Here is a 25,333-nt window from a genome sequence, read left to right as displayed (position 1 = left end):
CACAATTTAGAGTTCTGGTACACCTTCTTTATCGCAAAATAAAACTAAAATAGAAAAACCACAAAATTATATGTATCAGTGGAAGCCCTGTATCAGCAGAACAGTACTATCATGACAGGCGTTCGAATAGCTGACATTTTTACCAGACGATGGTATTCCATTCAGTCAATGCTGTACCTCCAGCTAAGGAAGTCCCTCAAATCATATCGAAATATTTGCAGAGATAAGATGGGCCAGAGTCACCTTCAAACGGATCAGCTGCTCTTCGAGGAGAAACCACTCCATGTGCCGACCCTCTCAGAACTGCAAAAAGGTGAGAGCTACTAGAAAGAACATTTGATAAAAATTGTACTGAGCTTTTCTCTTGCTCTCCAGTTATACTGGGTGCTCTGAGTGAGAACTTTCGAACCGTTGATGTTAGTGTGGGACCTTGCCCCGATCTAAAGGACCCCCAATTTGGCCTGGTGGAGAGTGGTCTGGGTGGTAAAGCCACTCTACTGGAAGCAGGTGGTCCACCCTATTTGCGACCTTTAGTGCAACGTGATAAGCTATACAACTTAAAGGAAATTACTCGCAAGGCTCAAGGTCCTGGAAAGATTTTTGCTGTGGGACCAGGAGCAGGTCCTTGGCCCATTCGTCTTTCCAATTGCGAGGGCATCTTTAATTTTTCCTTCAATGAAGACGATGAACTTACCCAGGGAAGCTACACAGCCACTGTGAGGGGAGAAAATGAGGATTGTGTTCTGGAGAGGATTCCCCAGACCGAACCCCGTTGCGCCCTAATCCTAAATCTCTTCCTCAGCGAGGGAAAGCCAGGTGAAGTTCTCAAAATATCCGCCAAACAGCGAACTGGTGAGGAAAACTTTGTGGAGTGCATGCGAAAAGGTCTGGAGAAGCACTACGGCGATAAGGCGGTGGGTCTGGGAGGGATCTTTGTGGTCAGGAAGGGGTGTGTCCACCAGCACGTGATGCGGGACTTCAGCGAGATCCCGATTCACACCCAGGAACAGATCCAAAACTGGCTCAAGTTCTACGAAATGCCCGCCCAGCTGAACGCCGTGGGCACTTTGGTGACCAAGGACATGGGCCTGGACTTAAGGCTGCAGCACTTTCACTCGTTTTCCTTCGAAAACTGGGGTGGTCACTACCATTAAGATACCACCCCTGATTTGGTGGAGTACGAGGCCTATCTGAATGTGGCTGAAAGAGTAGTCCGTGTGGATAGACCAATAGTAACCGATCAATTAGGAAGAGACTGATATACCCATCCATCAATCTGCCCAAAAATAAACGTCTTCTGGGAAAATGGTTTCGGTTTCTTTCTGCTCTTTTTTGGATCACCAACTTGTGGCTCGTTTAAACCGCATCATTTGTGGAACGAACCCCCGGAGAGCAAGCTTTATGTAATTGCCAAAAATTAGAGCCAACGACCAGCCGCTTTCTTCGAGATGCAAATCGATGGCTAAATGATCTGCACACCATGCCGAGATTCAGGTGCTATCTTTATGAGTCTGGGGCTGGGGTTCTGGAGCTTCATGGTTGGCCTAATGAGAGACGCGATACGGACGTCTAGCTAAGCAGGCCGTAAATAATGCCCCAAACATGCAGCTATCTGTGTTTTTCTTTTTGCACCGCTGGCCATTAATTATTTAATAACTTTGATTCATGCAGAGCAACGGGGTGAGTGCATTGGCGAATTCAGCCAGTAAAACGTTTTTATGGATTTCTCAGACTAGCAGGGAATACCGAACACCAACCCGTCTGACGTGACAGTTACAATCGATCACATCGACAAATCTATAGATAGATAGAAGATAGACTTACCCACTCCCGCTGCGAGTCTCCCAAAAACTCCTATTGTTTCGGATCGGCTGGGCTCTTCTTAACGGGTTCCCAATATTTGCATTCAGATATTTATTATTCCAGAATCTGGTGACTGGCAACCTTTTTTATGAAAGTAGCACTCTTAGCCGAAACGCGCACACAAACATAACAAATAAACCAAAACCTCCATCGATTTGATCCAATTTAATCTACTGGCCAAGACGGCGGTGAAATGCAAATGCGATTTCTTCGTCCCACGAAAAAAGAAAATCTCTTTTTGTTATTGCTATAACCGTTGTGGTTGTGGCATTGGTTGCTTTTTTTGTAACCGTTTTTGTGGCCCAGGCATACTCGGTTTATTCATATTTTAAACACACCATTAGCACTTTTTATTAGCTGCCTCGCTTTGATTGACTCGACTTCCACCCGATCTTCACTTTACCAGACGACTATACCTCGGGTGTTTTGATTTTCGACTTTGGATTACTTTTAGTTTTGGATTCACTATACGAACGCGTCTGGTCGGCTGAAACGCGAGTTGCAGACTGAATGAAGTCCGCGATCAGATGGCTCGACTGAAGCCACCGGTTGGAGTAGCTTTTCACATGGCATCGCGGCTCTTCAGGCGCGTAGATGGCGAACTTGTTTGGGGGATTTCTACAAACATCGGTTCTATCCGATCATGCACGGGGGAAAATCAGAAGCCCTGAGCCCTGAAGCGTGGCTTTTCAAGAGTATCACTTCAAATAGTTACCAGTTAGAAGATAGAGCTTCATACACATGTTATGATAAATAAGGGGAAATCTTTCTATGTTCCAAAGTGCACCCAAAGTATAAAAAATCATCTCGACTAATTTTATAATCTTCCCTAAAAGTTCGAAAATAAATATTTACTATGAGTTTTACATTTCGAAGGCGACAAATCAAAAAAATACATTTTACAACATCTATATTACATTATCCAATGCTGACACGGTTTTCTTTCTGTGTGGAATATAAAAATAATTAGTTTTACAGCTTTTGCCATTATGCCAATCATTTTTTTGGTACTTAAAAATATTCTTGGTGCTATCAGCAAAATAACCACCTTAGCTACATATCTTAGATGCAATATCCTATATACATCATTTAAACGACAGATTAAAGCCTCTCCAGACCCCTTTTCACATCGGATCAGTTTGACAAGTCTATTGCCGCCACTGCTGCTCCTCTGATAAATCAGGTTGGCTTTTCGGCTGGTCTGTTTTACAAGCGTTTTTAAATTGAAATTGTCGTTTAATCTGTAATTGGCCACATTTGTTGATAGAGCCAAGACGCCGGGCCAGTCGACAAGTGCATCAAGCGAGTGCCGCAGCGATTTTCCCAACCCAACCCCGAAACCAGTTCCCACAGCGATCCAAACCAAAGTCGCTGCCAAGGCTACTTGGGGTATGGTTATCCATATCCATTTCCATTAAAAGCGACTCGAATTTAGTTAGTTTTAGTTTAGTCGCTGCTCCTGTTAAATTGCGCTGCCCAAAGGCAGATCGGGCCAGGCCCACCGCCACTACAACTCGTTCAATGAACCACCTCCAAAGAAAGTAGCCAAAGCTGGCTGACTTCATAAAAATTGCATAATGATTGATGCCCCGAGGCTAACTGATGTATCGCCATTATAATAGCACAGCAATTTATTCTCCATTCCGCGGGCATTTTTCTGAAAATGTGTGATTGTTTTTTTGTCACAGATCCGGAATGCGCATTGAAACTTAAAAATTAATGCTAAAATCCAGAAGAGAACCTCTGGGCTATCATAAGAAGTCTCCATAAGATAGCACACATGAAATACATTTTAGAGATAAGTTAGTATGAGTTAATCTTCAAGTAATGCTACAGTTACCTTTTCTCAGGTAGGAAATATAAGTGATACTTTATATTGCGAACCATACCATTTTATGATAAACATAAAATTTTATTGGTGTCAGTATGCCGGCATATTCAATGATTTTGGTTAAGTTAGTAGCTCACTTTCAGGCTGCTTAAATTTTATTTTAAAGAAATAGTATATTTTTGGGATGCTGTTATCTTCTATATACTAAGTCTATAAATTAGCAGTACTTAAAATCGCGTTGCATACTTTTTAGAAATATTAAAAAACCTTCACTACGGTACTCACCCTTTTAAGCAATACCAAACACACAATCCTCTTTGATTTATAGTTTCTTTATATATTTCTTTTGTATACATATACAGTATATATTCGTCTGCTTAGAACTGGGCTTTTATTGAGAATACTTGAAAATGTAGCAGCTGGGGTTCGATATTGTTGAGTCTCGTAACTGAAAGATTGACATAACTAAACTAAGGTTACACGAAGATCTCTAGATTACTTTGGCCTCACTCTATTTTGTGCTTTTGCCAGGATAGGGAAGTGGTTACAGTGGGGTCTCGGCTTCCAAAAACCAATCTAAATTAATCATTTCTGATGTAAACAATAGACCCAACTGAGCTACCGACTTTCCGATACAAAACTGGGGGCTCTAGGAGTTCAACTTATTGGTTGTGCAGTTGTCTATATGTACTCGTGTATAAAGGGGGTTCCTATAAAGGGCAACTATTGCTGATTGCTTGAAGCTTGAGTGTCAAGTGGGAGTTTTGAACCAAAGTTAACTATTTACATGTCTAAGATCTTGCACAATAATTAGGAACGGGTAAATGATATTAATCTATAGCTAGGGTTTCTATTGCGAGCTTATTGAATTTGTTTGTTAAGATCTCTTTGAAGAAGAGCAAATATTTCTTGAGATTTATCTTCTTTTTTATTCGTAATAACCGCACAAAAAATATATCGTATTGATTAATGAGTTCTTCGACTAGAAGCACAAACCGCAAATCTTGCAAGCCTACTCAATGTAGATGTCCTCGATGGGATAAGCGGTCTCAATGAATTTCTGGTAGAATCGCTGAAAAGCACGACTGAAAGAAGGAGGGTATATGAGGTATGTTTTTCGGGGGCTCACTGTACCGGGACTTACCCCACTGCCTCGGCCACTGGTCTGGTGGACTCGGAGCCCTTGAAGACGTGACAGGCGAACCGCTGAACCGTGGGATGTTTGGTGATGAAGCCAATGAAGCGGTGATCGCGAGGGTGAAATGCGCAGAAGGATACGTTCTTCAGGGAGTAGAAGTAGTCGATGCAAGGCTTCTTGTCCTTTTTGTTTTGCTGTTGGGGGAGAAAAGAGGGTTTATTCAATTTATTTGTTATGATTCCTTATAAGGAAAATGTATGTTATTATGCTTGGTGCTACACTAGTTACATTAAATATATACCATCCTAGACTGCTCAAGTGGATATTGAAGCCTTTGCTTGATATTTTTTGTCACTAGGGCTTTGAAAACATTTATAAAGGTGTCTGAAAATATGCATAATAAATGAATTTGCATACTTTTAGCCACCGTTTAAAAATGGTATCAGAGCTCGAGTGATTTTCTTATTATTAACCAATATCCCCTACTCACATTCGGGCCCGATCGATCCACCATGCGCAGTCCCTGGTCGGAGACCTCCAGGATGCAGGTCTGTCCGGTGGGTGAGTTGCCGTACTCGCCGACAATCTTGCGCACCGCCTGGCAGACGACGCCCGTGCCCTTGTGCGCCAGCGTCTCCACGGATCCGAGGTAGCCCAGTAGGTAGCGCTCCTTCTTCACCAGCTGCACCGTGGGATCGAACTCGTTGTAGTCCAGGTCGACGGCGTAGGCCGAGGGGAAGATGCCCTGCCTGCCGGTGCGCAGGTTAACGCCCTCGCACCACAGGTCCTCGGCCTCCTTCTGCACATAGACGGCGTCGCCGATCTCCAGCTCGATCTCGTCATGGTGCCGCGGCACAAACTTGTGCAGGCCACGGTGGGTGGCCTCCAGCATCTCCAGCTGGCCGAAGGGCACGCCCCCAAAGGGCGGCGGGAAGGGGGATTGCGAAACGGGAGACGTGATCTGCGGCGACATGCTCTTGAAGTCATTTGGGGAGTGCGCGGTGCTGTGACCACTGTCCACGTCGCCCAAACTCTGCATCCTCTCCGAGTCTGGACTGGAGTCCTCGTCCATCAAGTAGCCGCATTTGAGGGACAGGAATGAGCGCTGTTGTCCGCTCCGAGCTGCTGGAGGAGCTCCTCCTCCGCCACCACCGCCATTGCGGAACTCGTCTGCCAGGGAGCCAAAGTTGGAGCCACCTAGAAGATGCAGAATGGAAGCTGCAACGAGGCCATGAGTGGGTTAGCCCGACACTACGAAGGGAGTTAGACTAGGACTGTCCGGTTAGTAGAAGGTACTAAAGTCAAACCATGAAAGTTAAAGAAACTACAAGGGAACTAGTAATTTGAAATCTTTTTCCAAATATCCCTAAGAGTATGCTGTTATATTTATACATACATCTCTTCGCATTATTTCTTCGGGATGTTGATTAAAAAGAAATTGCTGCATACTTTTAAACACCTTTTCAAGAGACTTCTAAACCTTACTGTTACTATTTGTTTTTGACACTACATCTGTATATTAATTTAGATAAGATGCTACAAAATATGAGTTTTTAGGAACGGACTAGCCCCATAAGACTACTTGCATGCAGGACACTCTAACCAGGATCTAAGTTCACCATCTCACTTACATTTCTTGTTTTTGGGTATTTCGGGCAACTTGCGACGACGACGGGTGGCAGCCGAATTCGGGGCTAGCAGATCTGTACTAGCTCCTATGGTCACAGGAGCACTGTTGCCACCCAATCCACTGGTGTCCATGCCCAAAAAGCCACCAATCGCGTCCTGGTGGTTCAACGGGTGATGTCGGTGCGAGTTGAAGGAGTCGTTGGTGTCCAGGGAGCCATCCGAGGACAGAGTGACCTTCAGCCCATCGCCCAGCTCGTCGTCCTCCACTTGCCGCATCTTGGGCTCATGGTCCACCAGGCCGATGCCGTCCTCCTGATCGGAGCCATCGCCGTCGCTCTTCGAGGAGTGCGAATCCTCCATATCATCGTTGGGAATTAGACTGTAAAAGGGATTTCATTGATGAGTGAATTGGAAAATGGTATTCGAAATGGTTTTGAAATCACATTTTTATAAAGGTCACAAAGTACGCACTAAAAAAATGATATCAACTTATGGCTCGGAAATACATTGTAGCATACTTTTGGACTCCGTTTTAAGTAATTTTAAGACCTTAGTGATGTATTACCCTCGATAAGTTTTGTTTTCGTTCTCAAACTTGCAATACATATTTGCCTTCAAGGATACCGACTACATATTTAGGGGGTGCTCTTCGGGACACGTGCAGCTTCTTGGCCTCCCGTTACTCCCATCACTTCTTTTAAATGATCCCAACTATAAACCTTAACCTTTAGACTTACGAGTAAAATGCATGGGGATTATTCTTCTTGGTGCCTGCTCCAGATCCAAATCCTGCAATCGTGTGTGGCTCAAATATGGGCCTGTGGAACTCCTCGAACTCGCTGTCGGCCATGTCGATTTGGGTCCTGGGCTCCGGCCAGCTGCCACGCCCACAACTACAGGCTAGCTGGGGCTCTTAATGAGGCCGATTCGATTTGTTTTTCGTTGGAATTTCACTTGAGTATTAGGAACTCTAAAGTTTTCTGCCAGAGAAGTCACTTTTTCACTTTACATGCGAAAATCGATAATTTCCTTGACGTTGCTGGCGTACTTGAGTGTCCCCGTCTGAATTCCAGATGTGAGTGGTGCCATATAATGCCTTATAGTGGAGGCCCGAGCCAGGGAAATTTGGGACTTTCAGCTGTCAGGCGTAAGCTCTCTCACTCTCTTTCTCTCTCTCTGGTGGAGAGAGTCCAACTTGTTTTTGTTTACCGCTGGCAGGGCAAAGGTTGGGGGGTTGGCGGCATCCCTTGGGGGTTGACAAGTAGCGCGCCTGCGCAGTGACTCACATCCGCTCCCCGTTCTTAAAAGGGGGTGACTTAAGAATTGCAATGCTGTTGCGCTTTGAGCACGAACAGCCAGGAGCGGATTTCGCAAAAAAGGGGGTTGTAATCCCTACCTTATGGGCCAAAAAAATCATAATTTTATGGAAAATATGGAATGTCATACCTTGCCAAACTCGTAATTTAAATCCCTATCGTTTTGCATTAAAATCAGAAACATTTTTTTTTCAGACCATTTTTGCAAAAAAATGTGATGTAACCCCTTATGAAAATTTCGAAAAATGACAAGGAATTATATTTTTCTTAATCATTCATAAAATGATGAGGATCGATAACTAAGGTCATCAGCTATAAAAAACAGGCATTCTTTTCATTGTGGAGCCATTTTTGAAAAATTTATAAGAAAAGACTTCCGGAAAAAATCGTAATTTTTTCAGGTAATGAAATCTATGTCTTGTCTAAAAGTTATGGCATATCATACTTTTAGACTCCGTTCTAAAACTGTGAAAATTCTTTTCAGGAAAATACACATTTAGTTAAACCAGTTACCCCATGAGCTATGGGTATAGGTAATTCAAGATAAGCTTCTTTAAATTTCCTTTTCTAAGAAATTTTCTTGGCGTTAACTTATTAGTATTTGCAGATAACTCTGTTTAAGTGAGCAAGAATATTATCAACGAGGGCAATTGTTTAAACAGTTTAAGAAAATGTTGCGATCTCCAAGGGTATAAATACTCTGAGACAGTGGATCACTATCAACAATTGTAACTTAATATCCAACACAATCACTTCATGATGAAATCCTTCCTGGTGATTTGCATCCTGGTTCTGACCTCATCAGCTATCCTGGCTCGAAAGATGGATCGATGCTCCCTGGCCAAGGGAATGACCAAGCTGGGAGTGCCCCGTGACCAGTTGGCCAAGTGGGCTTGCATAGCCGAGAGGGAGAGTTCCTTTAAAACGGATGCAGTGGGAAGGTCCAATCCCGATGGGTCCATCTCCTATGGCATCTTCCAGCTGAACGACCTGTACTGGTGCCAACCATCCAATGGGAAATTCTCATACAACAGCTGCGGTACGAGCTGCAATAAGTTCCTCAAGGACGACATAAACCAGTCGGTGAGATGCGCCCAGAAGGTCCTGGCTCAGCAAGGATGGTCGGCCTGGTCCTCTTGGAAATCCTGCAGTGGAAGCCTGCAATCAATCGATAGTTGCTTTTAAAAGGCTGTTGAATATGTCACATTTAATCTGGACTTTTATGACACATATATATTTACTTTACTTTCTTTAAATACCAATAAAAATGATGTAACATTTAACATAAATTTACTAGATTTGTTGGGTATGAGTTGAAAACTGCATTATAATCACATACATTATTTCTGTATAGTTCATTTTATCTCTTTGCTAACGGTATACATATAACATAACGATTTACCCTGTGACTGAAAGGTAGAATGACTGAAAGGTAGAATGAGTATTTTTGCACATCTACTGCAATGAGGTGACAAAGCCCTATAAATAATAGGTCTTCTTTAGAGGGGGTTTATGCACTGACCGCATATTTATAGATAAGTCAATTAACTGAAGAATTCTTATCGCAACAGCACATTACTAACAGGGGGCTTTGTTTAATGTTGATTTCATTACTCAGAATTTCGAAATCTTCTGGGGTATAAATACTGCGAGACAGCTGGCAAAGTCAAGTAATATTTTATAGACATCCAACTTATTCGGACCACAATGAGGTGTTTTCTGGTTATTTGTGCCCTGGCTCTGGCTGCTCCGGTTATCCTAGCCCGCACCATGGATCGGTGTTCCTTGGCTCGGGAGATGTCCAACCTGGGAGTTCCTCGTGACCAACTGAGCAAGTGGACCTGCATTGCGGAGCACGAGAGTTCCTATCGAAGTGGTCGGTCCACCCAATCCTGATGTGGTCGGTCCACCCAACTCCGATGGATCCAACGACTATGGAATCTTCCAGATCAACGACCTATATTGGTGTCAGCCCCCGAGTGGAAAGTTCTCCCACAACGGCTGCGGACTGAGCTGCAATGACCTCTTGACCGACGACATCAGCAGGTCGGTGAGATGGGTCAACAGGGATGGCCTGCCTGGTCCACCTGGCACTTCTGCAGTGGAGACCTGCCTCCGATCGATGATTGCTTCTAATAGGGTATCCAATTCGTCGATGAAGATTTAGAAGCGTGTCACACATTTTATCTTTTGAAATATTACTCTTTCTTTATGAACTCAAATTTGCTTTAAATAATAAGAAAAAACAGATATTTTATTCATTGTCTTTAATGAAAGTCTTTTTATTGCGAATACATTGTAAATTTTAGGTTTCTTTAATACTGATGCAATTACCCTTTCCAATCCTTGAGTTAAATCCGAGTCACAGCTCATCCCTTCCAACCCCCGCTCCGAATCAGCTGTCTAAGTTAATTATTCCGAAATCAAGAGCTGCCATTCATCGCGACCTCGACTCCGTTCCGGACTCCATCTCCGTCTGGGAGACTTCTCAGCGGAGCAGGAAGCATCCTCCAACCCCTGGGGCCACCATAAATCCTTCAGCTCGTGGGCAAATACATAGAAAGTGGATGGCTCCTGGGAGCCAGTCGTTTGTCGGTCAATCAGTTAGCCAGCACCATTAGGTTTATCGCTTCGGCTGATGAGTTGGGTAGAGGGATGCGGTGCGATGCGATGCCCACGCATGTGTTTAGTGGGGTTTTCGCATATTTTAATAGTCAAGTGGAAGTGACTCTGGTTTTTTCATCCACCCACTGCTTTTGCGGCTCCCCTGGCGCTATTTGCTTTTCTCGAAGCGCAAACAAAGGCCCAAGAAAGCGGGCGGAAAGAAATTGCCATTTATCTACTATTGACTCTGTGGAAGCATCAAGTGGTTGCTGGCTGTGTTGGCGTGGAAAGCGCTTTTCTTTTATGGCCCCGACTCTCGGATTGTCCGACTGAACTACCTAGCAACCCATTTATTTGACCACTCTCAATGTCGCAGACTCAGGGCTTTTCCCAACTAACTTCATATTGATTTTATCTAGGAGGAGTTTTTTCGTATTTTTGCAGGGGTTTCACTAGGTTTTCCTTACGGTACACTAGTTACTGCCGTACCAGCATAAATTAAACGCCTGAATTTGAAAGTCAAGCACAGAAGTCTGTCTGTCTGTCCACCAGCCCCGACCCGTGACTTTTCCCTCATTCAATTGAAAGTTGTTGCTGCTGATTAGAAAGTGAAATGGCGATCGTATGGTGAATTCTGAACACCCTTTTTTCATATTATAACTTAACAGGCCTACACTCAATAAGGTGTCGAAAAGTATGCTACAATATATTTTTAGTCTAAAAAGCCTATAGCTTCCTCCTAATAACAATGTTTGTGCTTTATACTGCATACTTTTGGACACTTCTGTGAGGCTAATATTTATGTTTTAAGTATAATACAAACTATTTTTTTTAGTACTCAAAATTTGAAAGCAATAGTTAGGCCGACTTGTATTAAAATATATTATTTATATTTTACAATGTACCTTCAATACAAACCTTTTCAAAGAATTTAAAGGACTCTCAAAGTCAGGGCACGATGACGTCATGCGTTAGCGTTTTGGCCTGACTCCAGCATGATTTGGCCAATCAGGACATGCCACCCCGAAAGAAGGAGGGTCCTTTTGAATAGAATGGAAAGACTCACTTGTAGCTTTTATATCCTTGAACGAATTTATCTCGCCACGCACACTTAATAAATACAATTGAATATGTATCTGCTGTATAACTCTGCGAATGTGTGAGTCCTGCGGGCTGCCTATAAAAGGAGGGTCGCATCCGAAGGATCTTGCAGTTGGCGCTGAGTTGCGCATACGACGCGTGTGCCCGCGGATAATAAGAAAACGGAGGAGTATCTACCAAGTGCAGTGCAGTGATGAGTGCTTCCGGCAAGAGTCTTCTGGGTCTGTGGCTCTACAGGAGTGGTGAACAGGAGTGGGCCGTCAAGCAGGGAAGTCCCCTGCATCAGCTGAAGAAGGATGCCACTTCCGGTCCAGCCTCGCATCCGAATCTCGCCCGGCACTCCTCGGCTCCTCCTGAGCCTCCCGGGCTGGCCATCGGCGGAGTCAGCCAGGATAATGGCAGACAGCACTCCCCAGGGGAACGCATCTCCATCATCTTCACCCTGCGCAACCAGGTGGGGAATCTGGCCAGGGCCCTGCAGGTTTTCCAGGAGCTGGGCATCAATGTGCTGCACCTGGAGCTCTCCCCGCTGGAGACGGGCACCAACCAGGCGGATGTCCTGGTAGACGTCGAGTGCGATCCGCGGCGACTCGACCAGGTCGTCAAGATGCTCAACCGGGAGGTGGCCTCTGTGAACTACACTTCCGTGAACACCCAGGGCTTGTCCAGGGCTCCATCTCTGTCGGCCTGCTCCAGTTTCGGTGAGTACTTTTGGAGTTTTTTAAAATAATCTTAGTATTTTTTAAGACAAACCTTGTGAAATAGATTTGCTTTATAACGAAAAACACACACGGTTACGAAAGAAACCGGGAAATAAAAATCTTTTAAAACAAATATAGAAATTTTCCTAGTTCCAGCATCTTTATAGATGGCTTTTTTCCCTTATGAAAAGTTAGCTTTCACCAAATTACAATATAAATGTTTCGTATTTCTTTACTGCAAGTTTTTTAGTTTACATGCTTTTTTCTAACTAAAGATCATCTGCTTGGCATCATCATCATTCCTCCAAAGGCCCATTTGGCCGTCATACATGAAAACATAGCTTTCGGATTTATCGTAGTTGTAGACTGGTTGTCCGAATCCCCACTTCAAAAATGGTACCGGGTTTCCGGAGGCTGCAGATACAAACTGGTTCGATTTTGCACGATCGTTAATACCCAGCCAGTAATGATTTATTTTTCTAATAAAAGTAAAGCTTACTATAAAAACAATAGAGCACAAGCAATCCAGAGTGGCCACACCTTTTAAAATATATCAATAAAATGAACCATAAGTGATATGAATGAAAATGTAAATCCATTTCGATCAGATTTCGGGGACATGGTGTGGTTTCCTCGAAAGATCTCCGACCTAGACAAGGCTCAGAATGTCCTCATGTACGGTTCGGATCTGGATGCCGACCATCCCGGATTCAAGGACCCCGTGTACCGCAAGCGACGAGAGCAGTTCTCGGCCATAGCCAACAACTTTAAGCAGTAAGTGAGATAATGGATTCCACCCCATACACACTCTATAATCCCCACTCCTTGAAAAACCCATCCATCCAGTGGCAACCCCATTCCACGCGTGCAGTACACACCTGAGGAGGTGAAAACTTGGTAAGTTTTGATTGCATTCGACTTTGATTGCCTTAGTATCGATTCAATTGGGCGGTTTTCTAACTTTTCCTGCAAAAGGGGCACCGTTTTCTTGGAGCTCCATCGACTCTACGTGTTGCACGCTGTGCCGGAGTACATGGAGACCTGGCCGGAGTTGGAGAAGTACTGTGGCTACCGCGTCGACAATGTTCCCCAGCTGCAGGACGTGAGCGTCTATCTCAAGCGCAAGACGGGATTCCAACTGCGCCCCGTGGCTGGGTATCTCTCTCCCAGGGATTTCCTCTCGGGACTCGCCTTCCGCGTCTTCCACTGCACCCAGTACATCCGACACTCCTCGGATCCCTTTTACACTCCCGAACCGTAAGTTGATTACTTATATTTATATAGGTTAATATTTTTCTAGCATAGTTTTTAATGCAAGTTGTTCATGTTGGCATCTAAAAGTAATATATGTAAATGATATAAGAGATGACAATGCATTATAGGGTTGGCCGGAAGCTAGTTTTAATCATGAGTCAACTTTTTTTTAAAGAACAGAGTGTATTTCTGCTGCTCTCTAATCTAAATAAATGTTTTTTATTTACCGGATAAAATTAGTCATATTAATAGCTTAGTATAATTAATATCTTAAATAATTATTTTCTCACACTTGGCTTACAGGGACTGTTGCCACGAGCTACTGGGACACATGCCCCTGCTGGCTAACTCCAGTTTTGCCCAGTTTTCGCAGGAGATTGGCTTGGCCTCTTTGGGAGCAAGTGATGCGGATATCGAAAAGTTGGCTACGGTGGGTACACCAATTCTTTTAGTTTGTTTTCCACTTCTAGTATTATTTTCCTTAAAGCTATATTTTTTCACCGTGGAGTTTGGGTTGTGCAAACAGGCGGACAGCACTTTCAAGGTTTATGGAGCCGGGTTACTAAGTTCCGTGGCTGAATTGCAGCATGCTATTTCGGCTGATAATAAGATAAAGAAGTTCGATCCGGAGGTGACTTGCCAGGAGGAGTGCATCATCACCTCCTACCAGAACGCCTACTACTACACCGATTCCTTCGAGGAGGCCAAGGAGCAGATGAGGTGAGTTGGTTTTACTATTGAAAATATTTTTAATAAATCTTTAATATCGTATTTTCAAGGGCCTTTGCCGAGAGCATCCAGCGACCATTTGGAGTGCGTTATAACCCCTATACGATGAGTGTGGAGGTCCTGTCGAATGCCCAGAAAATCACAGCTGTGGTCAGCGAACTCAGGGGGGATCTCAGCATTGTCTGCTCGGCCCTGCGAAAGATCTCCGCCACGGATGAGAATCTGGATGTGGATAGCATCGCTAACATGCTCCACAACAGCCTCAATGTGCGAGGTGGGGCATCTGGAGGAGGCGGAAGTCCTTGCAGTCCGGATAACTCAGATAACTCAACGGCAGAGGGGGACTAGGAAGGGAAATGGACAGAAAAGGAAACTAAAGGGAACAGATTCTGGGGACCACAATGCAGTATAATTCACTTGGTATATTATTCAAAATTTTAACATCCGTTGAGTTCTTAGCAAAAATAATTATTAGGATGTTTAATCGAATATAGATTTTAAAGAAATTAAATTGTATTATCAGCGTTAAATCACTTTTAAATATTTCTTAAATTTTCTTAAAGCAGACTTGTGAATTATACTGTACCTACACTTTTTGAATATGCACACGTATCCATGTCTATATGTCTAGCAGTTGTTTATTCAGATCTTAAAGCTATGTATAAACTATAGTAACAATAAATTTGCAACCTCTCGGTGTAGCTGTCCTATTTCAATATCCTATATATAGGATACATATCCTACTTGTAGATCATATCACAGTCGCTGTTGATGAGCAGCTTCTTGCTCATATAGCTGGTGAGGCACTGGACGAAGAAGTTGGGGATGGTCCAGAGGTTGAAGCTGAGGGCCAGGACCCGCCATTGCTTGAGGATGAGCCGGATATCGGAGAGCCAGACGAAGCGGTGGCCCACTCTCTTGGAGACCTGGCTGGTGACGCCCCTAACCACGCCCCCGGCGATTCCAGAAACGCTGACCCTTCGCCTTTTGGTGGGAGTCCCATCCTCCGATCCCGAGCCCGAACCACTTCCGGAATTCTGACGGGAGTGGGTGCGGGATCGGTTACCGGGGCTGTTGCCCCCGGAGGTCAGGTACTTCTGGTCGAACTCCGGCTTGAGGTCGACGCGTGGCGCTATCTGAATGCGATCCACTGTATCGCAGATCTCCGCATTGCTGATGAGTATGCCCGCCACTATGTACATCATCTTAAATACCCTGTTTTGGGGAAAAATTGGTACATTTATTATAAGTTTTTCGGGAACTAAGAAAGCACCAAACGCACCTCACAGTATGTGACATCATCTTGGCTGTTTAAAGATGTCTGTATATGTATTCCAGTATTTTTGTCTATTTATTTGTATATATTTTATTTACTGCCTGTGTTATCAGTCACTGCGTGTTTTATTGCCGATCTGCTGATGTTTTTATTCGCTAGTTTCTATGCTCGTCAGCACGTGGATCTATTTATTTGCACTGATCACAGACCGACTGCTCGGTTCCGAAGCTGAAATCCAACTGAAAGCCCGGGGCGACCTGGGATTGATAAGACCCTCATTGTGGATAAGGCTAATGCTCGTCCAAGAACCGAGATATGATCTTTCGTTTTAATGTGTCTGCACCACAAATGGGCTCTCCTATTTGTTCTCTTCTCTTTAAGACAGCGGCGATAAGGCCTGACATTCGGCTTATCGATCAATTTTTTGGATCACTTTCCTATAGCCGGCGTCTAAATAACTCTGAATCGCTTGGAAACTACGTAATGTTTGCTGTACGCCGTGTACCTTGGACTCCGGATTGGATGAGTAGGCGGCTGTTCGTCGTTGTGGTGATTACCCATTATAATGGGGTCTGGTCTGGGTTCTATCGCATGAACTGGGTCCGTGGTCTGATAGTACAGCCTTATCGGGGGAACACATCTATTTCACCTTTACTTTAAGTAAACACTCATTTTTTTCGGCGGATTAATGTTGCTTCTCCCTATCTCAGATTTTTAAAAACTGTTCCACTTGGTATTTCTTGTGTAAGAGCCACTGCTTTAGTTCAGAGATTTTCAGACTAGGATTGTCTGGGGCAAAAGCTTAGCTATTTCGTTCGTCACTATTCTGAAGCGCTGTTAAACTTTTTTCATGTTTTCCCTACTCTACCACCCTGTTGTTAAAAGCTTTTGAGGTTTACGACATTGGTAAGTGTTACTGATGAAAGCTTATGCTTTATAGCTACCACTTTTGTATTTTTTTCTACAATTTATAACAAACAATATAATATTGTAAAGCGAAGCAAATTAAAAAAAAAGTTAAATTAAGTTAAGTTGTTGCTTTGCAAAGGTCAAAGAGAAAGACGAGGTTGGTGTTACCAGCTCAGGAAAAATATGACTCATGTTCATGAAGAGGAAGAACACATGGCGCCTTGATTCAAAAATATTTAATTTTTGAGCTTGGTAAAAGTGTATGAACAGAGAAGAACGAGAATGGATAATATAAAAAATAGGAGAAAAAAAGGGGGAGAAGGCCGCAACAATTTTAAAAAGATAAATGGAAAATTTGAATCCGCATAACAGGACCCAATCATAGGCAATTTGAAATAGTTAAGGACACCTAATTAATGAACATCCTCAAATCATTTGAATAAATGCATTCGGAAAGGCTTGTGAGTTTTCAGGTTATTATTCAGAGTAAAGACTTTTGTAATGACAAAGAAATTTCTGATGGGCTTCTAAAAAGGATACGAATATTTGCGTTTCTGAGTAAGAAGCCTATAGTTGTTGGTTAGTATTTCTTCTAAGCCCAGTCTACAGTTTGTTTTCAATGGTCCATTTAAATTGACGATATCTTTGTTGTATCTTTAAGTATTATTAAAAGAGATGCCTGCGACACCACAATCATTTTTTAGAGATTCTTCAAAAACTATTTTACTTTCTGTACTTACCACTGTCCATAAACACAAAGACAAAATTTTAAAGATTTGGTACTTTTGATAGATGAACTATTAAATATTGTTTCAAACACGGTTAGGAATAGGCAAAAACAATATTGACATTTTGATCTTCTTATATTACGCAACAACGTGTAAAACTGAAAACATATTTTTTAGCAATCTATAAATGTTGTTTAAATCTTCCAAAAGTGAATCATACTGCCTTATATTTCCAATTAGCTTAATAGCTGAAAAAACATTAAATTTACACAGACTAGAAACTATTCAACAGTTGGGATGTCACACATGCAAGCCGCTTGACTTGCCAAATTAACTGGGGCTCCGCAATTGACTACATTCGATTCACTTTCTTCACCTCATGTCGACAATAAACGCCCCGAACAGCTCTCAGTCTTGTGTTCGACCACAAAACCATTTAATTTGTTGGTCGAAAACCTATAACAATAATTGACTTTGTTCCGCCCCCGAAACTCTGAAGCCCAGAAACTGCGAAACTCTGTATTTCGGAAACCCAGACACACTCTCAAGGTGTCCTGGTGAAATTCTTAAGCAACACTCTCCGGCTGGAGAGACTTTCCCACATAAATTATGCAGGACCTGACCACTGGCGCCTGTCGACAGGAAAGTCTGGAGTGCAGGAGCAGGAGTCCTGTGAAACAAGATTATTTACAAAATGCCCAAGCCACAGAATCTTAAACACAGCAGAAGGTCCTTTCTGAGGGCGGGGGTCGGAAGAAAAACAATTTTCACAAAACACAAATTTCTGGAGCACACAAATGGAAGGGCAAACAAACAGACGAGCAAACACAAATGTTTCAGAGGAGGCAGACAAGTCTGAGCTGCCAAAAGGTATTCCCCAAGAATGTCTGAGGGTCCTGGGCTCTGATTTGTCTCCCCCTTCACACAGACACAAAGGAGCCAGGACAACAGGACCCCAGCTCCTCATCCACATCCATACATCCGCACAAATGGAGACGTTATCGTCCTCATCATTTGGCATCGTCTTGGAGCAGGAAACACCACAAACCAGACGACCTTGACACACACAACCGAGCTGTCTGAATGCTCATTCAAGTGTCCAGTCTGAAAAATGGCCACCTACTCCTCCTCCTCCTCCTCCTCCTCAGCCTCTGTGGGAAACCAGGACGGCAGCCAGGGGCTTTCAAGGAAGCTGGATCTCTCTGGCCTGCCGGTTAATTGTGCGCCCCATCCTTCGTCCTTCTGGTGTTGTCCTGGGTAATAACCGAGCCGAACCGGACCAACGGCATCTCCTGCAACTGCACTTCTGAGTCCGAGATTTCACAGCTTGGCAGGCACTTTGAGGCCACTTGTTGCCTTGCAGCAGTTGAAACACGAGACTTCCCGGGATAATTGAAAGTCTGCCTTTAAGATGACCGGCAGGAGCAGCTCAAATGCAAATCGCTTAGTAAATTGGGAATGGAAATTGAAAATAATGAAAGTGCATAAAAAATAGAGGTGATGTGGTATGGTATGGGGCACTTTCCCTGGACATGATATATGATGGAACCACGGAGACCAGCAGGAAATAATTCCCGATTCTCCGGGGGAGTGGGACATGCAAATATTGAAACGAAGCGAAGCCTGGCACAAAGAAATCTAAACAACACAACATTTTTGGCCAGCCACTAACAATAAATGATGATGGATCCTGGGGGAGGGGCACTGAGGAGGTCCTGGAGTCCTGGAGTCCTGCTCCAAACATCGCTGATTAAACGCGAGTGCCACGAATGCGTCGCGAGGTGACGACGATGTGGACTTTTGGCCTGGTTTGGGGTTCCAGGGGTTCCATGTCTACGTGTCCAGACGGGCAGACAGGCTGCAGTCGTCCAGCTTGCAGGTTCTGTAGATCCCAGAACCCAGTTCCTGACAGACGACTGTGGCAGGAGATCTACCCCCTGGCTGAAGGATAAAGGACAGCTTCGAGTCCCCGAGTCTGTGGCAACATTTTCCACAAAGGACCAGAAAAGTGCAGATTGCAAAAAATCAACTACGGCCATATTTGTTGGCCATGTATAGATTCTGGTTTCTGGTTTTTTGGGCAAACATTTCCGGATTTTCTTCATCCCATATACCTTTTTTTTTGCATTTCTCTAATTTATTTCTTGATTTTATTTGTTTCACAACCGACAGCGCCGAACACTCCGCATGCAAATGATGTTGAATGCGATAAGTGTTCGAAGGGTTGGTCATTCGCTTGATTTTATTTTCCCACTGGAGGTGGAAAATAAATAATAAAAAAGAAAAAACACTTGAAAACTGCAGACAGCGGGGGAAGGGGCAGGGGAGTTCAGCAGAGCATTTTGAAATATGAACTTGAATTGTCTGCTCAGATTATGGATAGATGGTGAGTATGGTATATACGGTGCATGTGACCACCACCCCCAGTTGATTTATTAAGATGCCTTTATTAGGAGCAGCACTAATTGCTGGTTAACCCATTGAAGCCGATCCAATGGAGCAAATCGCAACCAGGCACTTAAAGCCAAACCAACATCTCATCGGCGAAGAAGCTCCTTCATATTTCATGGGGCAAAATCAAGTATCCGCCAGGTTGCGCGGCATTGGCAGGCCAGTGCATTACCATCAGCTCACATGTCCTTTGTGACAGGATGCCCCCACCCCCTCACTTTTCTATCCTTCCTCCCGCCAAGCTGCACATAAACCAAATATGTATGTAATTTTTTGCAATTTTCTAACAAAATTTCGCATTTTTTCGTGTTGCTATTTTATTTTGCATGGCTGACTGGCTGCCTGGCTGCCCGGCTGACTGTCCTGTGATGTCCTTCTTGGCTGTCCTGGAAGGAGGCCACTTGGCAGCCGGATCACGTTGGAATATTTTCAATGTCCCGAAAGGGATGTACATATACGGCGGGATATAATAATTTCATGTGACATGCAGCGGTCTTCTTGCTTTCGCTACCTTCCCTCTCCAACTTCCTCGACCCCACGACCCCTTCGGCCCTTTGATATATAATTTTGCATTTTTTAATGCCTCACTTGCCCCGGGCAACTTGTCCTGTATGTCCTGTGTGTCCTGTGCACTTTTGGGCAGCGCATAATCTCATTTAGTTGCTGGCAAAACGCTTTTTAAAATCAAATTTCCGCTAAAACATTTTCTATTTGACATTTCGTTGGCATTTGTGGCTCACAAATGGAAAATAGCGTGGCTCTTTGTCTGTCAACTGGGGAAAATGCTGAAAAAAAGATACCATCTTGATGGACAATTTCCTTGAAAAAAGAGCTGGAGTGTCTGAATATTATTTGCACTTTGCTGCAGTTTGATTGATCCTGAAGAAGACTTCCCCCCTCGAGCCCCCTGCAAACGCATGTCCATCATAATTAATGGCTGAAATCCTTACGCCATAAGTCGGACTTGCAGCTGCCCAGGAGTCCAGTGGGCCCACCTCCTCCTCCAGAAGGACTCCCCATTTTTCCATCTCCATTTCCATTTCTAGCCGAGTTGGCTCCGCCTCCAAAAGCCGGCAGTTGGTGCGTTTTCTGTGCGTTGTTCGCTGGGCGCTCTATATACCGAAAAACCCAACGATAAGGCGAAGCAGGAGGAAAAGCCTGCTGCCTGCTGCCTCCTGCCGAAGGAGGCAGGAGGAAAAGCAGGAAAAGCTGGGAAAGCCAGGAGACACAGAGTGCAGAAGAGTAAATGAAAATGAATGGCAGGCCGCCTAAAAGTAGGCAGCCAACAGGCGGCCCCCAGCCAAATACATACATCGAAAAAAGGGGGGCGACTCCAAGAAAGCTGTTTGCCTGCCGTCCACGCGGCGTATGTGCAACGTGGCCAGGGCCCACGCGGCGTATGTGCAATGTGCAATGGCAATACATACGTGGGGACAGCCAGAGTCGGAGATGCGTAAATCAATCAGGAGCCGGGCCGTCGATGGACATCCGCTAAACTTATTTGCGCTAAATTATTTTCCAAGGAGTGGTGGCGGTCGCAGGATAATCGAGCAAACAGGCAAAACGCTCAAGCACTTTAGTCAATTTAATTTCCTAATTAACTGGCAACCTCATTGGCCTTTCGGCCCCAGTCTCCGCCTTCCTTCCCCGCTGTTAATGTGCGTTTGCCCGAAAGCCAGGACACCAGGACACCGGGACACCGGGAGTCCTTGTGCCATGTCCTGGTAATTAGCCGCACACGTTGGCGAAGGTCCTTTAACACCAGCACTGATGATCCTTGGACGGGCATGCAAATTAAGTCAAAACAATTGTCCACACATACATTTACCCCTGCTGAAAGGGAAACTCACACATTGACACTAAAAGGATGTCCTTTTTTCACCGTCCACATAAATATATGTAAACTTTTTGCGCTGGCCGCATAATAATGTGTCCGGTAAAGCAAGGATAACGTAATAAAATAAAAGCCACTTCACACATCCTTCGGTCCCGGGTCCTTTGCACACAGTGTCCTGGCCTGGCTGATTTTTTCTCGCTAATTTGTTTTACTTTGTTTATATTAAAAACATTGTTTGCCCGTCTGTGTTAACCGCAAAGGATAACATTGGCCCCAGGGCTGACCGGCCAGCGGATGTCCTTTTTGGCCCCGTGTTTGACATTATGTCAGCAATTAAATTGTCATGTGAGCTGGATGGATAAGTAAATTATATGGCCAGAAGATGCTGATCGGGGGAGAGAACTCAGTCGGAGAGTCTGAAAAGGGACCTTAAAACAACAAACCAAAAAAGTGTCTTCTGTGTTTGCGGCACATTGCTGGTTTTCGGTTAAGTGACCGGAAAATTGGGATCCTTTACGGCACATTTAATTCACACATATGAGCGGCACAATTACCCGAGAACGCCCAGGACATCCTCTCGTATACCCTTGTAGACCCCTCCCCCTACTCGAGTCCTTTTGGATACCCACGTAAGCGTAGACAAATAACACTTAAGCGCGAGATGCCAGCACAGGATTCCTGCGGCTCTCCAGACCCAAAAGCCAGTGCCAAAGCCAACACCAAAGGAGGTCCTTTGCACTGGGAAAAAAGGTTACAATAAGTTAAGTACATAAAAATTAAAAAAAGGTAAAATCCAACAAAAGCTAGATATTTGTAACATTTATTTTTAACTCTTGGGTATGCTTGTGTTTTTCAAGATCTATTAGCATCTTAATATTATGTAAACTATCCTTATATTTTCCGTTTTCAAGTTATATTATGTTACATTTATTAAACTTATATGTGCCAACAAGAGTTGTTATATATTGTAAGGAAGATGTTCGATTATAAGAAAATTTTTAAAAAGGAATTAGAACTAATTTTTTCAATGTTTTTGAAAGATTACTGTTTGCGACCCCATTAAAAATATTTATCACTAAAAATTGTAATAAATAAATAAGTAAAAAAGGTAACATGGATCCGAATTTGAAATATGCACCCTGATAATATAATGAATACAAACTTCAAAATATTGATAAGTTTAAAGGAAATATTTTTGAGTATGAGTAACATTGAACCTTATTAATCTTTAGTGGCTCTAATATTAAGCTCTGAACAAAGGTTTTTTTTTAAACAGATACAAGTTAAGTTCTTTCTTATTTTTTTATAAAATGGATTTATTTCTTTAACTGTTCCCGAGCCCACGTTGACAGGCCAAGAGTCGTGCCGCGTGCCGCAGCCTTGGTCCTGGAGTCCTGGGGGTCCTGCGGGGAAACGCGGAGCCACTCAGCTGCAACCTCGACAAACGACAGCTCGGGTTTTTTATATTTTCACGCACACAAATTTCCACATTTTTGTCTGGGGACCGCGTGTGTGTGAATATATTTTGCAAGGAGTTCATTCTAAGGACATTTCGCAGGAGCGGCAGTGGAGGCGGTAAGTGGAGTAAAAACATGAAATCCTTTTCTATATATATATTTAACAATAGCGGAGTCTGCGGGTCTCCACAGCTCCGTTCTGTAGCCGCAATGTCTGGGTGACAGGCTGACGAGCTTGGGATGCCTTTTGTGGGTCCTTGGAATGAGTTGGTTTTTTTTTGCAAAAAAAAGACTAGCTAACGGACCGGAAAAATGAACTGGCTTTGTGGCCTTGTCTCGCCATACCCTCGAAAAGATGGAGTTCTATAAGAATAATTGTCATTAAAAGGAATACAGAAATATTACAATTTATACATTAAAATTTAATTGGCGTGTTAAATACAGAATCGTTCTAAAAACCGGTATACCAGTTGTTAAACTACTTAAATTAGGAAGTATATTAATGGTACACACGATTGAGTATAAATAAAAGGCTCTTATTTAGATAGTAAAATCTCCCTAACATACAATATGATTTTATAAGGCTTCCCTGAACAACATAGAAATGATAAGTTAATTGATGAGCAACCGTAAGTCGAGTTTCCCTTTTTGGATACTTTTTTCGCACTTTTCCCCCCGGCTTTTTTTGTAGAAGATGAGCTCTGAGCAGATTTATTTGTGTTAGAACAAACGGATTATGACTTCCATGGAAGTGAAAACGGGGCAACAATGAGCCAGCCACTTGTTGGCGTTTTGTGGCTTGCCAAAAGCATCCGCTGGTCCTTAACCCTCAACCCCCTCCTTTTGGCCCTTGCCACTTTTTGCCGGGGGTGTTAAATGCGCTCTTAATGAGAGCTCGTTAAAGATGATTTGCGGTGACCACACACCTTTTGTTGGGGTTCGTTGGGGTCACCACTTAAATTTGGCCAAGAACACTGACTGCACTGGCTTATTAAAGGAAAATGCAAAACAGGGCCCAAGCACAAGGACTTTGGGCAAACAGAATGCTGATGATAAACTGGCCATTGGCCAAATGAGAAAAGCCAACGCATAATCAAACACCAAAAAACCAAAAAGGCAGGTGCATCCAGGTGGAGTTCCCCTGACCCCCCGACCCCCCGACTCTCGTTTACCTGTTTTCGTTCGGGAATACTGCCTCGAATGTTCTTTGGCTCAAACAAATTTCTGTTTGTTGTCTTTGGAGGCCTGGAAATTGCGTTTCCGCTTGAGGAACGCCCCCTGCGCCCCCTCGATTTCGATTCCCCAAGCATGCTGTGAAATGCTAGCTGAAAATCCTGTCCAAGAAGCGAGTATTTCCTTTTGGTCCTCTACAGCACCTAGAAAAAATTAGAACTATGATATTTGGTTAATTTAAAGAAATGATGTTAACCATTAAAAGTTTAGTAATGTCAAATTGAGCTAAAAAAAATATTTTTATTGCCCACTAACAACTTCTTTAATTAAGACGTTAACAAATAAATGTAAGCAACAAATGTACTTTCTTGTTTTCCAAATAAGCATTTTTAAATTACAAAACGACTCATGGTAATTTAAAATGAAATACAAAAATTTTAAGCGATGGAAATTGTGATAAAAATAATGTATCTTTGATTAATAGATAGAATGTTTTAATATTGGAAATACTTCAAATGCTTATGCAAAACAAGTAAAATTGTCATTATAGTTTGTATAAGAAAGAAAGTTTAAATTTTCGAAAATCTGAAATAATATGTCTAAACAGAAAAAGCAACTTAATCGTGTCAATATTATTTGACTCTTAGCTATAAAACATGTATTTCACTAATCTGAAGACTTAAAGATGCTTATATATCTATAGATATTCTTTCCACATTTTCCTCAGTGAACTGCGCCTGTTTGCTTTCGGGTTTTTGGTGGAAATTTTGCGCTTGCAAATCGCACGGAAAATTCGAGAACGAGAAACAGACAGAGGCAGCGGCTGCTGCGTGTTGGTTTTGGGCTTGAGCATGTGTCCCCCTATGTCAGCACCCCCTTTCCATTTCCACCGCCTATGTAGGTGGGCAGTTTCCCCCACTTTTCCGGCCAGACCTCCAAGAGGATTTTCATTTCGCAGCTTAGAACCGGACTGGCTCGCTGGGTGCTCCTCTGCTTTTCTAAATAATAGGATTCGCGAGCGGCAACTTGGAGGAGGCCCCACCCCCTGGGCTTTCCACCCACAAAGAGGGGGGTGCCCAGTAGGGTTGTATACCCAAACAATGCAGCAGACGCATGCATGATGGCCTCGAAGGTGGAGCGATGGTGGCAACTCTGGCAGTGGCAATGGCATCTTGGACCGGCTATCGATTGAATTTATTTGCATTTCGCATGGGAAACACGCCAAAAAGAAGGGAAGAACGAGGCGGCCGAAGAGGCCTGGTCAACAATTCTTTCGATTTTCATTTCCGTGTCCTCTCCAGGCATCACCAGCAACAACAACAACAGCAACGGCAAC

At 43.6% G+C, this 25,333-nt stretch overlaps 6 protein-coding genes and 1 pseudogene across 9 annotated transcripts in view; 4 read left to right on the top strand and 3 right to left on the bottom strand.

Moving 5' to 3' along the window:
• The window catches only part of mwh (multiple wing hairs), a 28,279-nt gene extending 25,905 nt beyond the window's left edge, over positions 1-2,374 (bottom strand). For both annotated transcript variants that reach the window (XM_065864815.2, XM_017078603.4), the window contains exon 1: positions 1,825-2,374. The gene's annotated coding sequence lies outside the window, so the exon portion shown is untranslated. The remainder of the gene's footprint in view (positions 1-1,824) is intronic.
• Positions 1-14,867, top strand: part of Trhn (tryptophan hydroxylase) — a 48,256-nt gene extending 33,389 nt beyond the window's left edge. The window contains exons 2-8 of one of the 2 annotated variants that reach the window (XM_017079491.4): positions 11,310-12,183; positions 12,792-12,957; positions 13,030-13,080; positions 13,159-13,440; positions 13,741-13,867; positions 13,925-14,157; positions 14,217-14,867. In XM_017079491.4, the coding sequence (XP_016934980.2) occupies positions 11,676-12,183; positions 12,792-12,957; positions 13,030-13,080; positions 13,159-13,440; positions 13,741-13,867; positions 13,925-14,157; positions 14,217-14,514 (1,665 nt within the window). In that variant the 5' untranslated portion in view covers positions 11,310-11,675 and the 3' untranslated portion in view covers positions 14,515-14,867. Of the gene's footprint in view, positions 1-11,309; positions 12,184-12,791; positions 12,958-13,029; positions 13,081-13,158; positions 13,441-13,740; positions 14,158-14,216 lie in introns of both variants that reach the window. The other variant, XM_070996047.1, reaches the window with a different exon arrangement.
• LOC108013016 (ester hydrolase C11orf54 homolog) lies at positions 108-1,306 on the top strand. The gene is made up of 2 exons (XM_017078607.4): positions 108-313; positions 376-1,306. Exons 1-2 carry the CDS (start codon positions 112-114, stop codon positions 1,152-1,154), a joined length of 981 nt encoding a protein of 326 aa, XP_016934096.3. The 5' UTR covers positions 108-111; the 3' UTR covers positions 1,155-1,306.
• On the bottom strand, positions 4,011-7,546 carry Aplip1 (JNK-interacting protein Aplip1). 2 transcript variants are annotated; one of them, XM_017077745.4, is made up of 5 exons: positions 7,199-7,546; positions 6,464-6,840; positions 5,323-6,050; positions 4,839-5,026; positions 4,011-4,779 (listed from the first exon to the last, which is right to left on the bottom strand). In XM_017077745.4, the coding sequence occupies exons 1-5, from the start codon at positions 7,309-7,311 to the stop codon at positions 4,707-4,709; spliced, it is 1,479 nt and encodes a 492-aa protein (XP_016933234.2). In that variant the 5' UTR covers positions 7,312-7,546; the 3' UTR covers positions 4,011-4,706. The 2 variants fall into 2 exon arrangements, with proteins under 2 accessions (XP_016933234.2, XP_016933235.2); XM_017077746.4 differs by having other exon boundaries at positions 5,323-6,029; positions 7,199-7,545.
• LOC108012689 (lysozyme P-like) lies at positions 8,441-9,052 on the top strand. Its single transcript, XM_017078117.4, has one exon. The coding sequence runs from the start codon at positions 8,534-8,536 to the stop codon at positions 8,960-8,962; it is 429 nt and encodes a 142-aa protein (XP_016933606.2). The 5' UTR covers positions 8,441-8,533; the 3' UTR covers positions 8,963-9,052.
• LOC108012621 (lysozyme X-like) lies at positions 9,437-9,913 on the top strand (annotated as a pseudogene).
• On the bottom strand, positions 14,785-16,072 carry LOC108013571 (uncharacterized). The gene is made up of 2 exons (XM_017079492.4): positions 15,449-16,072; positions 14,785-15,381 (listed from the first exon to the last, which is right to left on the bottom strand). Exons 1-2 carry the CDS (start codon positions 15,466-15,468, stop codon positions 14,907-14,909), a joined length of 495 nt encoding a protein of 164 aa, XP_016934981.2. The 5' UTR covers positions 15,469-16,072; the 3' UTR covers positions 14,785-14,906.
• Positions 16,073-25,333: the final 9,261 nt, after the last annotated feature.

The sequence above is a fragment of the Drosophila suzukii genome, chromosome 3 (genome assembly GCF_043229965.1).
Source record: "Drosophila suzukii chromosome 3, CBGP_Dsuzu_IsoJpt1.0, whole genome shotgun sequence".
Lineage (NCBI taxonomy): Eukaryota > Metazoa > Arthropoda > Insecta > Diptera > Drosophilidae > Drosophila > Drosophila suzukii.
The sequence above is the reverse complement of the archived record's forward strand: the minus strand, read 5'-3'. Positions and strand labels throughout refer to the sequence as shown.

Excerpts from the sequence above, each read along its gene's own strand:
- Aplip1 (XM_017077745.4), bottom strand. The coding sequence starts at position 7,311 with ATGGCCGACAGCGAGTTCGAGGAGTTCCACAGGCCCATATTTGAGCCA. Across the intron at positions 6,841-7,198 it reads AATCCCCATGCATTTTACTC|TCTAATTCCCAACGATGATA; the intron begins GTAAGTCTAAAG and ends TCCCTTTTACAG. Across the intron at positions 4,780-4,838 it reads CCAGTGGCCGAGGCAGTGGG|TCGTGCTTTTCAGCGATTCT; the intron begins GTAAGTCCCGGT and ends TCCTTCTTTCAG.
- LOC108013016 (XM_017078607.4), top strand. The coding sequence starts at position 112 with ATGACAGGCGTTCGAATAGCTGACATTTTTACCAGACGATGGTATTCC. Across the intron at positions 314-375 it reads CCTCTCAGAACTGCAAAAAG|TTATACTGGGTGCTCTGAGT; the intron begins GTGAGAGCTACT and ends CTTGCTCTCCAG.
- LOC108012689 (XM_017078117.4), top strand. The coding sequence starts at position 8,534 with ATGATGAAATCCTTCCTGGTGATTTGCATCCTGGTTCTGACCTCATCA.
- LOC108013571 (XM_017079492.4), bottom strand. The coding sequence starts at position 15,468 with ATGATGTCACATACTGTGAG. Across the intron at positions 15,382-15,448 it reads ATGATGTCACATACTGTGAG|GGTATTTAAGATGATGTACA; the intron begins GTGCGTTTGGTG and ends TCCCCAAAACAG.